Genomic DNA, 18157 nt, shown 5'->3' with positions numbered 1-18157 from the left:
GCCATCAATATACAGCAGAACAGAAAGTTTGTTCGTCAACAACGTCTTATCCTGTACTATGCTGGGGAGTAGCAGAATATGGAATGGTATGAATATTTAAAATAAAAAGGAATAGCAAACTTAGATACTATATTTTATTTCAGTTCATAATTTCAGCAATGCTAAATCAAGTATTTAAATTCATTAAATGTTCAGGTAATAAGGATTTTGCCTTTAACAATCTGAAATCCTAAATACTGGACACCATCTGTTTATAGATTAGATTAGATATAGATTACATGAAAATGCATTTTACAATGATTTCACTTACTTTCCCTTTCCCCTCAAAAGCCCCTTGAAACACATTTACTTAGGGACATGGTTTAGTGGTTAATATTGGTGGCACGGGCACGGCTGGACCAGATGATCTTGGAGGTCTTTTCCAACCTTAATGATTCTATGGTTTTATTGGAAAAAAGTTCATAGGTAAACACAAACTTCAACACAAAAAAAACTACCCCCCGCTGAAGAATGGAAAGATACAGTAAGTGAACCCTCTCCCAAAAAAACAACTGTAATATCCAACTTAATACCTTTATTCTAGACAGGAGAAGAGTGAAATTACTTTAATGCAACTTGAAAGGATTAGCCAAACTTGCCATTGCAAAATATTATAAGCATATACTACCTTTATTAATTGCCTTAATATTTTAAGGACTGAAAAGAAAAAGGTTTTGGTTTTTTGTTTGGTTGTTTTTGTCCTATTTGACTACAATATAATGATTAGTCTTAATAGCAGACTAACGAGGTGTAAGTTTTAAACTAAAAAGGGTAGGTTTAAATTAGGTATTTGGAAGAAATATGGTGGTGGGGCACGGGAACAAGCTGCACAGAGACGCTGTGGATGCCCCATCCCTGGAACTGTGGAAGGCCAGGCTGGATGGGGCTCTTGGCAGCCTGGTCATAGTGGCAGGTGTCCCTGCCCATGGCAGGGGGTTGGAATTAGGTCTTTAAGGTTCCCTCCAGTCCCAACCATTCTGTGATGCTATCATTCTAATCAAGAAAACTGAAAAGTCTTTTACATTTCTGTCCCTGTCTGAAATGAATGTGCACAACTAATCTGACCATCTCAGGGTCAGGCCAGAATTCACTATTCTGATAAAACTAGCTCTTCTTTCTAATAGAAAAACAAGGTTGATACATTTTCAGAGTCAAACGTGTATGTATGAACTACATACACTTCATGAAATGGGTTATCGTTTTCATTCTTGTCCTTATTTAGCTCTGCTGGTTAGGAGTGGGGTTTAGGGTTCAATTCCGAAATAATTACAAAAGAAAAAAATGAGTGTGGTCATGCCATATGGACACAGTTAAATCTTTCAGCATTCTAGATAAAGCAGGTTTATAGCTAAGATCTTGTCTGTTTCCTTTACAGGCACTTTTTTTTTTTAAACATCTGCTAGTCGTTAAATTCCCCATAATTGGAATTGGCGATTAATGTACAAATTCTTTGTAAGAATAAATGCTTTGCAATGAAAATTTTCTTCATGATAAAATTTAAAGATGAAGTATATAGCAGACACTGAAGCTGGAAAAAAACATAAGCAAGAAAGTGTTTTAACTTACTCCAGTAAATTTAGTACACAAATTTTCCCCTCTGCAGTCATCTCACCAGCAGATGAGACACTTCCAGTATTTGTAAGTTTATTGCTATGCAACTTTTTCCACTTGTAACCCATGGTTTTGAACAGTTAAAGAGAAATGAATTCTTATATGAACTCTTATGAGATGTTTTCTTTTCCAGATATTTTACTGAGCAAAATCCATGCACAACAATTCTTTAGCTTTACAGAGTATTTCATGGATGCCTAGAGGGCATCTCTTCAGATGTCTGTTCATATTAAAGTGATAGCTATATTTAAGTTAACTGTTTTTTCTCATGTAAGGAACCTATTTTTATGAAAAATAAGAAAGAATGTAAGGGCTGTATAATACTAACTGCATCTCCTTATGATAAGCTACATTTTAATTTCAGAAACCGAAGAATTTTTGTAAACATTATCTTACATAATTAGTAGCACTACCATCTAAGAATAAAATATTTGCATAATTCAAGACCACAGCTAAGAACAGTCCACATCTGAGCGCTGCTAATCAAAGGTCCCAGTATTACTCTGAGATCTAGGAAAGGGCCTGGAGAGAATACTCACTGGGTTGACCAGAAAGCCATTTTGAGCCAAAGACAACAAGACCTGTTTACGCCACGGGGGAAAGAAGGTTATTGCTCTCACTTTTCATCGTTAGCAAAAATGCTAGAAGAGGGAAGGCATATGGGTTTTGCACACAACGGTGGTCACAACACTATATTAATACCAACTACTTCTAATTCCAAGCATTTTGATGTTTTCTTCATAAATAATTTTAACACATTATTTCTGGAGTCTCTGAATTTTTCTTTTTCCTCTAGATCTTCCATGTAAAGATCTTACTCTTCCAATAAATCACTGTATGCAGAAGTTAGATTATACCAAATACGCTACATCTGCTTTCAAGAACTCTTTCAAGTCCTTTAACAACACATACCAAACATAAAAGCCACTGCTGATACCTCAGATCCATACTCAATGTTCACACAGTAGTAACAATTGTCATATTCCCAGATTCTACTCAGAGCAGCAATTTGAAATACCTTAGCAAGTGATCTTACAATAGGGTTTTCCATAATTCCTTTGAGAAAAATCAGGTCTATTTCTTCAGCGCCTGTTGAAGTCGGCAGATCAGTAAGGTTATCCAGTACCTGCTGCATGGCTGCTGGTAAGAGGGAAAAAGAAAAAAATTACGTAAGTACCGACCAAAATAGCCTTGGATAAATAGCAAAAACTCTGAAAAATACCACAATATTAAAATTAGAAATTTTAAGTAGCCAACTGCATACTGAGAGCAGTGGAAAAAATGGAAAACTACTTTCTTATTGTAATTAGAAAGATGGAGGGGAGGTATCTATCCAAATCCTTATCACAAGCAACTTAAATCCAGAAGCAGCACATTCCTTTTAACATTCACTACTACTTAAAGACTGAGGAAAAATCATCAAGTATAAACTATGTATATGATATGCATAATATTGCAAATACAATAAAAGCAACTAATTCATGTCTGGTTTTGTCTAATCTTACTTTCAGATAAAAGTTTTCAGCCCTTATGCACACCAAACACCTGCAAGTTTTAAAATGTTTTGTCTTTTCCAACCTAAATGATTCTTGTTTCTATCCCCAACAGTCACTTACAACCTCCAGTTCTGACTTCCTGCACTCTGTGTAAGTGGTGCAGATGCTAACACCAACTGGGCACCACTGCATGCTGCATTGGGAAATATATCCTAGAACTTGAAATATATTTTACCTGCTCAGTGGAGGATTTCCTGGCTATCTACAAACTCACAGAGAGAACTATGGCTACTTGGGTTGACAGTGAGCAACGGTGCCAATGAAAAAGCCTGTAAACCCTACCATCCCAGCTGTCTTGTCCCACAATGTCATTTATGATGTGAATGATGAGAATTTATTGTATAACTGTGTCCTTCAACCCTTTTATTTAAGATGAAGTCAAATAAAATAGATTTTTTTATGTTAGGCAGCAGGTCCAATATGTCCACGTACTGCAGAATTCTTGTGCATTTGGGCACGTAGCCCTTAGCCATTTGTGCAGTAGCTTCCCAGGCTAGTTCCAAGCTTGCAGAGATGAGCATGTGTAAGCTTTGGCTATGCACAAAAGGAGGCAGCACTGAAGGAAGTTATGATGTCCTTCACAAGGCAAACGGACATTTTTTTCCATCTTTTCCAACATACAATTAAACATTCTCATCTTGTTAGTATTATCTTAGTGAATAACCTATACTCTTCTTGTTTTTAACAGTATTCTTTCAAACTCCCGCAGAGTTATGTTGCATGCTCAGACAGACACATTCACAGGCCCACTAAAAATTTTCTGCCAAGACCTTCAAGAAGCTAAAAGTATTAGAAAAACCACTGTGTACTGCAGTGCTCCACATGCTGCACAGCAGTATACATCAAGACAATCAGAAAGCCTATATGTTCCTTCTCCCACACAAGAATTTACCCTTAACTTTCCTCGTGGCTTTATAATGAAAGCCATTATGAAACACAGCAAAGTAAGAGCACAAACAGCATTTCTCAACACCTACTTTCTAATTTGAATACTTCCTAGAAAATTCCATTTCAAGGAAATATTTTCTGGCTGTGCTTGTTCCCAAGTGGAACTGACTTTTCAGCAATCAAATAATCTTATATACCACATTTTAACCACAGCCCTGAATGTCAGAAGACTTCATTTTTTAATAATTTTAACCATACTTCTCGCTTCCAAAAAGTGAGTCCTCTGTGAAACCATGAGTAGGAAGGAAAATGACACTTACATTATGCTTTCAGACTTTGAGGCAATACTGTTTCTACTTTTTTAACAGACAAAGTGCTGTTAGTGATCACACATTGCATAAAGTCACCAAACCAAACAGCTGAATAAAATATAATACCACTAAGTATCTTTTTTTTTTTTTTTTTTTGTTAAACCAGCTATAAGGTAAAGCAATAATTTGGTGTGTGAGAAAAATTTTAAGAAGCTTCAAAAGAGATTATACAGCTGTTACCTGGTACAGTAACAGAACAATGTTTATATGGTTAACTTCATTGCTTTATATTCACCTGGCAAAAAAAAAATATATATTTTTTTTATTAAAAAAATCTGACCACAATCAAATTTTGTTTTGCCAAAAGTCATCAAAAGCATCTTCGAACAGGAATTATGTTATTTTTTATTAAAAAAAAAAAAGAAAAGGCAATAACACACGGAGAAGCAGACAAGCTTTTTGTGATGGACTAGACTAAGCACTTTCATCTCACTTTTGAATTTACTATGCAAGTCATGGACCAACTTCAAATGCAGTTCCCAGTCAATGTGAAATGCTAATATTTGCTCACATGTAAAAATAGCTTTGAAAGTTTAAGCAATATATTTACCTACATATGCCTTTGATCTTCATACATGTATTTTCAAGCAATTTGATTTCCCCACAGACAGTTTAACTGGGGAAAGGAGAGGAAAGGGAAATACACTTTGATAAACGTGATAGATCCAACAGTCCCTTGTTTATTCATTCCTAGGAAAAAGTCTTCCTAAACTACCACCAGCAGGAGATGCATTGTCTCCAGGTTTAATTATAAAGCTCTTTCAGAGCAATGTAAATATACACAGAATTTCAAGTAGCGGTATTAACTGATACTTGAGTTCTTTCAGAAAAGTATCCTCTCTTTGGAGCAGCAGGGATGAAAGCTGAAGATGTAAATACTCACAAAGGGAAGTTGCACTTAAAAGATCAGGTCCCACTCAGAAAGAAATGGAACTAAGGAGTTTAGAGATCATCATACCTAAGTATCCTCTCAAACACTGCCTTTTGAGCCTCCCATCTCTTCTCAACCGGTAAATCTGCCCTTGAAATGTTGCTAGAGGTTTCTTGCTGGAGGAGGCAGAAGAGAAAAGATGAGCAGAACTTAAATGTAAGTCAGGCATGTGAGAACTAAGAACTACAGCGAACAAACACATAGCCTGGTAAACCACCAAATTGCATAAGCCTGGTTCTTGGGAGTGCTTTGGTGCCCAATAGAAAGGAATTGTCTGCTTTTCCTTCAGGGGAATTACCCACTGGGTGTCTTGCCTCTCTCATCCCAGCTTTTAGAAGAAAACTGGTGAGAACAGCCTAACTTTGAGAGCACTACAATTTACCACATTCTCCCTCCAAAGACGAGCTTTTATCTATATCTGTATCTATTCCAAGATATATCTATATATATTCCAAGACCCATCTGGGTAAAACTTCAAATTCTCATCACAACAAAAGATTTGTTTTTGCAAGGACAACAGGTACTAAGTACGGTTAACAAAACCAACTAGGAATACAGACATTACAAGAAACACACCTTGACAACAGCCTCCAGACAGAGCAGTCAGAACTGAGCAGCACAAACAGGCTTTCAGCTGAGACAAGGTGGTGAAATAAAGGGACTCTTAGGGAAAAGTGACAACAGAACCGAGTTTGAGATAGGACTCCTGTGAGGAAATGAGATTACACTCTCCTCTCCAAGCCCCTGGCTTGGTAACAGGGAACACACCCACGCATACAACTGATTTCCACAGTCAATTTTCAGAGAGCATCTTCATAACCATAGAAGGATGAAAGCCCCGAGCAAGACTCAGCAGGAAAGTACTACTCTGCTGTGTACACACGCTGAACGATTTAATCCTGCTACGTATTTGACTCCACACTCAGAGCAGCCAGGTCGCCATTTGAACCCCATATCAGAAAGGGAAAGGCAGATGTGGGGGGAAGGCATGCTGATTGATCTTTGGAGCAATCACTGGGCATCCTGAGGCAAAACACTACAAAAATCCCACTTAGGAATGTGAAACTTACTAACCAGAATTAACTCCTCCTAAATTCACATATAGCTCTTCAGATAGCAAAGAATTCTGCTGCAAAGGTTTAATCTATATACTTTACCTTACAGTGGTGAATTCAGATCAAACAGAGGTAAAATATGCTATGACAGACTCTTCCCTTCCAGCGCTTGGAGGAAAGGCAGGTTTTCAACAAGCTCTCAACTATGATTCTTCCATCAAATTTGATATTTTTTTCAGCGCCTAATTCTTGTCTAGATTAATTCTATGTAGAGGGAAGAGGAAGCATACATTTAAATAAATTTTCCAGATTTGCAGACAGAAGACAAACGTCTCACTCACAGAGGAAAATGAAAGCTTTCTAGAGTGAATATTTTGCACAGACTTTTTTAGCTCAATTGCATTTTATTATTCTCCAAGCTTACAAATCAACAGGGAACTAAAAGCAAATTATGTATAATATACTGAAATAAACGTATGCATATTTATTTTCACAACCTACTAGTTCTTGCAGGGAGGTACAGTGAATACCTCCAGGACCATTTGTGAGGCTGCTGCTTCACACAAAATCTAGAAAGCTAGATTGAAGTCTTGTCTCATACACAAACTTTGGGACCAAGTATCTTATGTGACTGAAAGCCTTTTCAAGATGGAAATATCCAAAAGAAAAGTTTCACAAGACACCCAATATGCACAGACAAAAGAAAAATTGATTTGGCTAGCCTTCGGTTAAAGGCTCATGCAGCCTTTAACCAGTGACAGCTGTTTCCATTTCTTCCATTGGTACTCGTGGTTTTAAAGAAATGGATTTCTGCTTTAACACACTGAAGGAGAAAAAACAAAAAAAAAGTTATTTCGAATCGGCCACTTCTCACCCCAGTTACAAATCCAAACATTTTTTGCAGCCTACGCTTGAGAAAAGGAATACCTATGAACAAATTACCATTTGGATCTAGTACAAACAAGTTCATTCACTACCAGACTACTCACTAAGAATACATGAAACATTGACAAAGCTCTCCATTTCCAGATAAAGTTTCAGAAGCCAGGATAAAGTAAAAAGCTCTGGGAAAGCACTGTGTAGTAAGCACATACAGCATTGTGGTTGCATTGCCACAGCCAGCTGAGTTCACCAAGCAGAGAGCACATTTACAAGTGCCTCCAGACGAGCTACACAAATGCTGTAGGACTGCAGTTTGGTCCCTCTGCCATGCCCAGATCGGTTGCATAATCCCACGCAAAGTATGCCTGCGTTGTTTGCTGGAGTCAGGTACAGTGATCCCTGAGCTCTCGAGCACCCACGAACCGTGCACCTACATCACCAGGAGGCTCCGTCCAGGCTTGCTGACAGAAAACTGCCAAGCAGGGAGCGCTGGGCTGGGGCAGCTACAGTCCTATTGAAAACCAACTGAAGTATTTCTGGGCTGCACTCCACTGGAACATCCTAGAGGCACCTTTTCTAAACAGGATCCTGTTCTCATTCAGAAACTAGAGTGGGCCTACCCTAGAAACACAGTCAGATCACTTCATGAAGGAAGCTGCTGGCTGCAGCACGCGTACCTCATCCCTCACTGCCCCATCAGAGAAATGAAGAGCATGCATGGCTGTGAATTAGGAAAGAAAGAACAGTCTAAACTGCTAAGACCCAATGCTCCTCTGGAAATTCAAATTCTGCTCACTGAATTTTTGCATGTTGAAAAGAAATGACAAATTATTAAAATGATTTTTCTTTACTTCATTTTCTCCACATCTTCTGACAAGCTGAGATCGAGCTATTTTAGCATAACTATAAATAGACACTCAAGCAGCCCATACCCTTATCAAACCCAGCCCAAGTACATCTTACTTGCTCATTTTTGGTCATGACTCTTAAGGTCACGAATGTTACCAGGGAAAAGCAAACACTTCCCATCCTAAATACTACAGCCCTACTTCTTTCAGGTTATTCGGTTTATCTACAAAATCAAGAAGTGCACATTTTGTGATGAACAGATGGACCTCACAGCTGCATCTTTTGGATAGAAAAGGACTGTTTAAAAAAAATTATTTCAGTAGAGATAAAAAGGGAACAAAGAATCACACTTCCAAAAAGAGCTGAATTAAAATATTATTTTTTATTTGCAGAGAAATAACATGACCAACAAGAAGACCTTGCCAACAGATACACAGAAATCCAGTATTGAGGAAACTGTATCAGAAAATGTAAAGAAACAATCTCAATAGTAAAGTACAAAGGCAAATGGCTTAACCTGAAGCTCACTAAGGTTGATGTTTAGATGACAAGCCCGTACAGGTGTTTAAAATGAACAAACCTTGGTAATATTTGTTAGAGAAAGGCTGTTGCAAGCTTCAGGCACAGATGAATTTGGGTTAGAAACTGGCTGGATAGCCGGGCCCAAAGAGTCATGGTGAATGGAGTCAAATCCAGTTGGAGGCCAGTCACTAGTGGCATTCCCCAGGGCTTGGTGCTGGACCAGTCCTCTTTAATATCTTCATCGATGCACCCTCAGTAAGTTCGCAGATGACACCAAGTTAGGTGCGTGTGTCGATCTGCTTGAGGGTAGGAAGGCTCTGCAGGAGGATCTGGATAGGCTGCACCGATGGGCTGAGGTCAACTGCATGAAGTTCAACAAGGCCAAGTGCCGGGTCCTGCACCTGGGGCGCAATAACCCCAAGCAGAGCTACAGGCTGGGAGAGGAATGGTTGGAGAGCTGCCAGGCAGAGAAGGACCTGGGAGTGATGGTGGATAGTCGGCTGAATATGAGCCAGCAGTGTGCTCAGGTGGCCAAGAAGGCCAACAGCATCCTGGCTTGTATAAGAAGCAGTGTGGCCAGCAGGGCTAGGGAGGTGATCGTCCCCCTGTACTCGGTCGGCTCTGGTGAGGCCGCACCTCGAGTACTGTGTTCAGTTTTGGGCCCCTCGCTACAAGAAGGACATCGAGGTGCTTGAGCGGGTCCAGAGAAGGGCGATGAAGCTGGTGAGGGGCCTGGAGAACAAGTCCTACGAGGAGCGGCTGAGGGAGCTGGGCTTGTTCAGCCTGGGGAAAAGGAGGCTCAGGGGGGACCTTATTGCTCTTTACAGAAGTGGTGGAGTCACCATCCCTGGAGGTCTTTAAAAGACATTTAGATGTAGAGCTTAACAATATGATTTAGTGGAGGACTGTTAGTGTTAGGTCAGAGGTTGGACTTGATGATCTTGAGGCCCCTTGTCCACAAATCCAGTCATTTTATGTTGTAAGTCGCTATAGAACAATTAACTAGATCATAATGCCCAGCTTTTATTTTCCAGTGCAAATTTACTATTTGGCAGCAGAAATTGTGATAAAAGCAACAAGCAAAGCTGCATGCTACCATCAAGCAAAATATAACTCATTCTTATCAATCTAGAAACCATACATCATCTGCTGCACATATTACTCACAGTAGCACGAATTCTTATCGGAGACAAATCACGTGGGTCGTACCCCAGAGATCAATTTACCATCTTCATTAAGGACCGGGATGTTGGGGCAGAGTGCATCCTCAGCAAGTTCACAGATGACACAAAACTAGGACGAGTGGTTGATGTACCAAAGGGTTGTGCTGACATTCAGACAGACCTCAGCAGGGTGGAGAAATGGGCTGAGGGGAACCTCGTGAAGTTCAACAAGGGGAAATGCAAAGCCCTGCACCTGAAGAAGGAGCAGCCCCAGACACTGGTACACTTCAGAGCTGCACAGCTGGAAAGCAGCTCTGCCAAGAAGGACCTGTGGATGCACGCAGGTGGGACAGCACAATGAAGATGCGCCAGCAAAGTGTCATTGCAGCAAAGAAGATTAACAGTATTCAGGGCTGCATTAGTAAGGGTGTTGCCAGCAGGCTGAGGGAGGTGATCCTTCCCCTTGGCTCAGCAGTGGTGAGGCCACACCTGGAGTGCTATGTCCAATTCTGGGCTGCCCTGTACAAGGGCATGGGCACACTGGAGATAGTCCAGTGAAGGGCCATGAAGGTGATGAAGGGGCTGGAGCATCTCTCCTGTGACAAAAGACTAAGCTGGGACTCTTCAGCCTAAAGAGAAGGCTCAGGGGGAATCTTAATCCAGCTGGATTCAGTCCTGGACAGCTGCTGGAGCAGGGGGGTTAGACCAGGCCCTCCTAGCTTCAACAGTTCCCTAACTTTGTAATTACTTTCTGGTATTCTTCACCCAGATGGAAAGCTATGCCACATAAATATTACCTTTAAATAAATACTGGTAGCCCTTATTGTTAACTATACTGAAATGGAAATCTCTGCTCTTTCTGTGATATGCAAAGCCTCAGTTTAAACCCACAAACACCATCAGCTCATTTACAGATGCCTGCGTTTCTCGAGGGCATCTCAGGTGACACTGAAACAGCTATGCTGTCACCGGTGGGTTTAAGCTGAATATAAGAATTTTCACAACATTAAAGTAAACAACAAAAAAAAACAGACCTATGCCACCACATGACTAATTAATGAAATACTAAATCGCTAACACGCTATTTTACAGCTTCTAAATACTGTAAATAAATTACTTCTTTTCTGAGAATTTCTGAGAAGGTTATATGTTGCTATGAATATATAAAGCTTTTGCTGTAGCTGAATATTCATGACTATTTGTGTTGATCTTCCCATGGGGTACTACTAAGAATGGAGGCAAGTTTTGAAATTGCTTCCATTTCCCCTCTAAATTTTATATTATATTATACAACTACAAGAAGGCATAGTTTAAAGGAAACCACTAAAAAAAAGTAATCCAGAAATCTAGATGTGTTTGAGGCAGTGGAGGAACAGGAGCTATTCCGTACCTCTGAAAGCCTCTACCTATAGTCCAGACAAGTAGGACAACATATATAAAAGCTTCCATTGCAGGAAAAAAATTAAGCATTCCAGTATGCCAGAAGCTAAAACCTCTGTCTTGTGCCTCAAATTATAGTTGTATTTGAAATAAAATGCAGAAAAAAATGAATGCAAAAGCTTCAGTCACCATACAGAACAATCTACAGTGGGTAAAAGCAAGTCAACTGAAAGCTTTAACAAAAGGCTGAAATAAATTATTTCATTTTTTATAAGTGTTCTTACTTGGCAGCTGCAGATTTTAGGAAGGTATGTATTGATGTCACACGAGCCTAGTGTGATTTAAATGAAAACTAGCATATGTCCAAGAACAGAGTTTGGTTTTGGTGATCAAAGAGTGTATTCCCTTCATGCTTTAACTACTTTAGTACCTCAGATACTAAGGAATATTTTTAGCTGATATTTTTAAAGGAAGGCAAAAAGCATTTGGTGGATATGCAGTCTAAGATACAACCTTGTACCCAATGCTCCAGTACAAATTCAACAAATTCCAGACGGGCATCCTGCACTCCACTCTTAGCTGATACAACAGGCTGAACATATTCCACCACACCAATCGTCCCTGGTATTTTGCAAGAAGCAGCTGGATGAAGAAATGTGTATTCTCTGCAGTCACATCCACAGGCAGCTAATGCCAGTATTTATAGTTCAAAATGCCAGCATACCAGATGCAGCAAAATAGCACATCTTTTGCAGTATGCTTTTCTTTTGTGTTTTAACTTTTCAGTTCTAACACGTACCCTTTTTGAATCAAAGCTTCCTGCCTCTGTATTTCTGTCACAGAACTGACTGACAGAATACTAACACCACAAGTACACCACAAGTAAAAGCTAGTCATATACCCAGGAGCAGGTTATGCGTAACAAAAAATAAATGATTCAGCTTATTGTACTATTTTTCTCAGTGGAAAAGTTAAAGTGAAGACGCACAGAACCATCTATCACGCTGATATCCTAGCTTTATCCCAATTCTGACTGGGAATTGGGAATCAGCGAAGAGACCTTCCTAAATCAGATTCCTTCTTCGTGCAAATATTAAATTTAGTCCTGAAGAAAAACAGTGAATGGTCTTCCAAAGGGAAAGGAGAACTCCACTTTGGATGTGTTACACACCTTTAACCTTGACTGGAGACCAGTCAGCACTGTCACAGTGGGTGAAGGTGAGCTATGAGCTGCAAGTTCTGCCCCACTTCTAAGAGCAGACAGACCAGCAACAACAGAACAGGCAGCTCAAGTTTTGTTATGAACACACATAAGAAGCATTTACATTTTCATCTAGGCACGCTATGTAGGCATATTTCTAAAGGAGGAAGCTAAAACTCACACGGACTGTAAGGTGCTCTATTGACGATGTGAATGTCGAGGCTCAGAACAATGCCTATGTCATGTGCTAGTTTGTAGCACGCTTTGGGTGGTTCTGCAAACAAGACAAGGTATCTTCTAGAATATAAAATTAGGTACTCTATTCACAGCAAAGTAACAGCCTTGTGTACAAGTAGCAGCACTCTTCCAGTCCCGGCACCTCCAGAGGATCCCATGAGGAACCCAAACACTGGAGATCCCACTGGCTTCCCTGGAGGCTGCATCTCAGGGGTCCTTGGGTGCTTCTGCCTGAAGGCACCTGAGCACTCCCATCACCTAACAGAGCATTCCCTTAATCTTGGTCAATACGAAATTTAGCTTAAGCTGTTCTGCTTCCTATTCTTAAGGTTTTTTATAGCTAGGAAATAATGCTTCAGCTTTCATTCCCCTAACATAAATAAGGAATTTTCTCCTCTTCTGTGTCATAAGGAAAGAAGCAAGCCTTGCATAATTCCTCTGTACCCGTTCCAGTCTGCACCTTCTTCCAGCATAGACAGTCCAAATTGTGCAAAGTACACCAGACAGGAGTCTCGGGATTGCCTTGCACAACACCTTTAATATTTCCTTCCCTACTGATACAGATCGATGATGTGATCTATGGTTTTACTTACAGTTACCTTATGCTGTCAGCTCAATCCACTGGTCTGACACACAATAACACAAAAGATCTCTTTGAAACTCTGTCTCCTCCAAACCTTAATTTGTAGCTGAACGGCCCTTTTCCTTAAGTGTAAAACACTGTATCTGTCCCACTACTATTACTCTAGGCTTCAAATCAGTTTCTTCACACTTTTTTTTGGATCTTCTCTTGCTCCAGTGCCAGCTCTTAGAGAAGGAACTCCACCAGAAACAGTCTTTCATCCAGACACTGCTGCTGCTTCTAACACTGCCAGCTGCTACAGGTTGAAGCTGAAGCAGGACACATTAAGGCATGCTAATGATCAAGAATTTTATGGCAAAAGGTTTTGATATTCAGTGACATAAAACTGTATTAACACATTCTCAGACTTATTTCATAGCAACGGCAGAATGTTTTTGAATGTAAAAATACAGCACTTGCAAAAACTGATTGTCCCATCACAATGCGGCCACTCCAAAATCTATCCCTATGCCCTTTCAATACATCACACCCATATATTGACACTTCATGCATGCCCTGCTGCAGCTTTATATTGTTGTGAAGCATTAGTTGAATTATCACTTCTAACCTAAAACACATTTTATGTTCTATTGTAGATGCTGGAAAAGCATTTGGAAATTGCTCAGATTTAAAAAAAAAAAAAAAAAAAAAAAAAAAAAAAAAAAAAAGAATAAAAAAATAGTTAGGAACAAGCACAAAATAAAGGCCCTTTAGAAAGGAGTCGAGGAGTCGGACCATCTCAGTACATTTTTTTGATCAAAAAATGAAGTGACTCGAATTTGAAATAGAAAATATATTTGGTTATTATATGATTCCTACTCCCTTTTTCTAGAAGGAATAAAGACCCATCGTGCATGACTGTTTATGGAGGAGTTCACAGTTAATTCAGAGGGCCATGAGGATGATTAAAAAGCTGGAGCACCTCTGCTATGAAGACGGGCTGAGGGAGTTGGGCTTGTTCAGCCTGGAGAAGAGAAGGCTCCAAGGAGACCTTATAGCAGACTTCCAGTACCTAAAGGGGGCTACAGGAAAGCTGGGGAGGGACTCTGTCATGGGATGTAGGGATAGGACAAGGGGTAATGGCTTTAAACTAAGAGGGGACATTTAGATTAGATATTCTGAAGAAATTCTTTACTCTGAGGGTGGAACAGGTTGCCCAGAGAAGCTGTGGATGCCCCATCCCTGGAGGTGTTCAGGGCCAGGCTGGATGGGGCTTTGGGCAACCTGGTCTGGTGGGAGGTGTCCCTGCCCATGGCAGGGGGTTAGAATTAGATGGTCTTTAAGGCCCCTTCCAACCCAAATCATTATGTAATTCTATAAGCCCACTTAATTTCACTTCAAGTTTCTGCCTGCAAAGCAACGTGTGAGTGAAAAAATTAAGACAGGAGTGAAACTGTAAAAACTAAAATTTACATAGTCTCTGGACCAGGATCTCAGTTTTCAGTTTTAGAGCACCACCTTGTACATTTTCCAGAAGTTTGTTAAGTTCTTGTTAAGAAGCTGCAAAAGCAATTGGCTAAATTAACAGTTTTATAGTTCAGGATGAGTTGCAACAGAAAAAGAAATATTTTATTTACTACCCTTGTTATATGGCGACAGTGCTTGTTTACTCTAGGTAAAGCCTTACCTACAAACACTAACAAACACACAGAAGTTTCCAGAACATACTTCTAAAAAGTTCTAAAAATATTAATGATGTTTTGAATAGAAAATGGCTTTTCCAAATCTGTTTGCAGAACAACATTGCTGACATTTTTTTAAATGGTGAGAAACACCATGTAAAACCTTTTGCACCTTAATACGGAAATGGCAAAACATGATGGCATGCTAAATGCTTACAGGACCTGCATTAGTGCCCCTAACACACCTGTCATTTGAAAAACACACTTCCTCAGTAAGCCTGTGCAAAACTTTTCTTTTAATTAAATGCAGTCATGACTTGCACAATTACCTATTCATTATTCTCAACAGTTATCTTCCTTCAGTTCTATGAAGTGTGTGTTCAAGAACCCTGCAGAAGGAATAAAAAAGATCACCTTGACACTCAGGGAACTGAATAATTCCATGGATTAAGTCACACTGCATTTAGTTCTGTGTTTCATCTCCCAGACTACTTCCCCACAGTACACTGCCAGAATTTATTTAGGATCACAAATGCTTAATTAAAAGGGTGAAATTCAATTTCAATTTCAGAATATCTGTGTGCCACAATGAGGGAAAAGGTTATTTTTAGCGGTCTGGGGACAGCTTACATTAAGAACCACGTTTTTAAGAAAGTTACTACTTTGAATGTTCACCACCTTCACTTTTAAGTCATTTTGTAACTTACTGCTGTGAGCACTGAAAGGCAATTTTCTGTATGTTACAGGGTAGACGCAGACACAGGAGCTGCAAAAGGTACCTTCAAAACAGCGTTACACACTTGTACCTGTGATGCATACTGACAAGTATGAGATTTTCCACTCTATTTCCTCAGAATACTAAGTTTGGTTTCATCAAGTTTTGCACAGGAACTTCTGGATTTTCAGCCATGTACTTGGTCATCCTAACTGATGCAACAAAGAGAAAACTTTTAAGTGAAGGCTTACAGTGAATAACTTGTGATTGAATAGTTTGCAGTCTTCTAATTACACAATGAGTTTTAAACGCCTTTCCATGCAACTCTTCCTTTCGAAATGGGGATACTAGATGACAGAAGCTCGAGGACATAACTGACGCGTCAGACTAGTAGAAGGGTTGCAGTAAACGACAGGGAAATAAAGTATATTTCATGCTCAGAAACATAATAATCAGCTTTCTATATAAACAAAAATCTTGCTTCCAGCAACTATTGATGGCTTCATTCTCAATGCCCGAAGAATGTACTTAAATTAAGTATGAAGTACTTACTTTCAGCTTACTTTCAAGTTTACTACCAGAAGATTGAGAAGTTAGAAGCACGTTATATGCCCAGATGTAATCTGCTGCTATCGTACTGAGCCCACACCATTCGGCATGAAAGTATGCAGAGCCTAATAAGTCCTGCAGTGGAAGGCAGTCACCTCACTTCAGTTTCTTCCTCTTCTTTGATAGCAGTAACCATTCAAGTACTTGCTTCCAGCCACCCACATTACAGAAATCACTCTCTCAATTACTGTAGCACGAGCCAAGTGCTGCACATCTTCAGTTCATTTACTTTCCTCTTTCAAAATAAGTTCTGGCAAATGAAGTGAGAGCTGAACTTTCCTTCTTGGACAGTTCACACCACTGCAAAACTTAATCAAAGAGCACAGTCTATTTAAGGTACTTTCCTAGACGGGTAAATAACTAATACCTGAAAGTAGAAATGTTTAAAACTACAGCTTTTACTTATATATCATGATCTCTTTTGTAACATGCATTTTGTAAAAATGAGGCCACGATCAAAGTTGTTTTTCTGAGTTTATGTGAAACATAAGAAAGCCTACAGAGGGGAAAAATAATAAAAAAGGAACTTTAGGATCATTTATTTCTAGACTCCAAGCTGCAGTTGTCGTTTCTTATAAGCAGTTCATACGTATCCTCCTGGCATGCTAACTCTCTTCAATCCCATTCACAGTGAACTAGTAAAAGCCACAGACTCTTGGCTGTGACCCACGTCCTTTGTTCACTTCTTCCCATTTCTTAGGGGTCTCACAGAAGGGGGGTGGAAAGAGAGACGAGAGGAAGATGTTGGTACGAGCAGTACCTCACTGAGGGATGAACCCCACTCATTTTTTGACACTGGAATCTCTCAGATTTGCCCAAGTTTCTAGGCCCAGTGACTTGGGTATCAGCAGTCAAAATTACTTCAAATATAACTCCACCAACAGAAAAGTGGAGAGGACTCTCAAAATAGCCTATTAAAGTCCTCCCAAGTAAAATCAGCAACAGCAGGTTAGGAACTGTGATTCTTCTGCATCCCCAACCTTGGAATCCCACTGCAACAGATAAATAATTTCATGTTTGGGCTTTTCCACAAGAAGGTTTTATGAAGTCAGGGTCTTGACCTGGAAAAGAGTAATTGCTTTGCCAGTGTCTTCAGCACAGCAGTTAAGAGGACTGTCTCATCACACTAAATGACTTCTCAGGGCAGTCAGTCCCATCCACAGTAGTTGCTGCTTATTATACTCCCCATTAAATTCCTCTTTACCAGAAGTGTATTGGGCCTGAGAGATATATAAAAAGAGAGCGATGTACCCTCCTATGGATAAATTGGTTCCTTGGACAGAACTGGCTTTAAGACTGTGGAATAATTTAACATGAAGTTATCCTCAAGTTCCCGAACGAACTTAAAAGGGCAATGATATCTTCTTCCATAATGCCAAGATACCCAACATTTTCTGGGTGTTACAAGGTCAAGAAAACATTCATAACTTTCATAGCTACTGGCAACAGAGAAAATAAATACTATCTCAGCCATCAGGTCACACGGCACATACAAGGTAGTAAGAATCAAATAGATGAAGTACTCATCGGCTCGTGCAAGCTCAGCATTGAAGCTAAACACCCACGTTCTTTCCCATCATTTTGAAAGGTCTAAAATAAAACCTAGCCTGAGATAATCCATTTTCAGAAAATGCAATTTCCTGTTTGGTTGCTTTTGTTGGTTGTTTTTTTTTTTTTTTTGGACATCTCCCCCTAGCCCCAAGTAATCAGCTATATTTCTTTGATTTTTCACTACATAAGGTCCTGGACACAAACCCAGAATCCAAATGGTTCTGCTTTGACTTTTAGGGTGCCCTGTCTTGTTAGCATCCACCCCAGCATACCTGCACCCATATCGCTGCCCACACAGTGCAGGACAAGGCTCACATTCAGGACAGCAACTGGTTGGCTGCCCCTCCTCAAAA

At 39.8% G+C, this 18157-nt stretch overlaps 1 protein-coding gene across 5 annotated transcripts in view; it reads right to left on the bottom strand.

Annotated features, from left to right (window-relative positions):
• The window catches only part of PALS2 (protein associated with LIN7 2, MAGUK p55 family member), a 54251-nt gene that overhangs the window by 21384 nt on the left and 14710 nt on the right, over positions 1 to 18157 (bottom strand). For 2 of the 5 annotated variants that reach the window (XM_084510327.1, XM_084510331.1), the window contains exon 2: positions 2669 to 2790. In XM_084510327.1, coding sequence (XP_084366453.1) covers positions 2669 to 2785 — 117 coding nt within the window. In that variant the 5' untranslated portion in view covers positions 2786 to 2790. Of the gene's footprint in view, positions 1 to 2668; positions 2791 to 5423; positions 5513 to 18157 lie in introns of all 5 variants that reach the window. The other 3 variants (XM_084510330.1, XM_084510329.1, XM_084510328.1) reach the window with 3 other exon arrangements.

Source organism: Aythya ferina, assembly GCF_964211825.1.
Source record: "Aythya ferina genome assembly, chromosome: 2".
In the NCBI taxonomy this organism is placed as follows: domain Eukaryota; kingdom Metazoa; phylum Chordata; class Aves; order Anseriformes; family Anatidae; genus Aythya; species Aythya ferina.
Note: the sequence above shows the minus strand (reverse complement) of the source record. Positions and strands in the feature narration are given on the sequence as shown.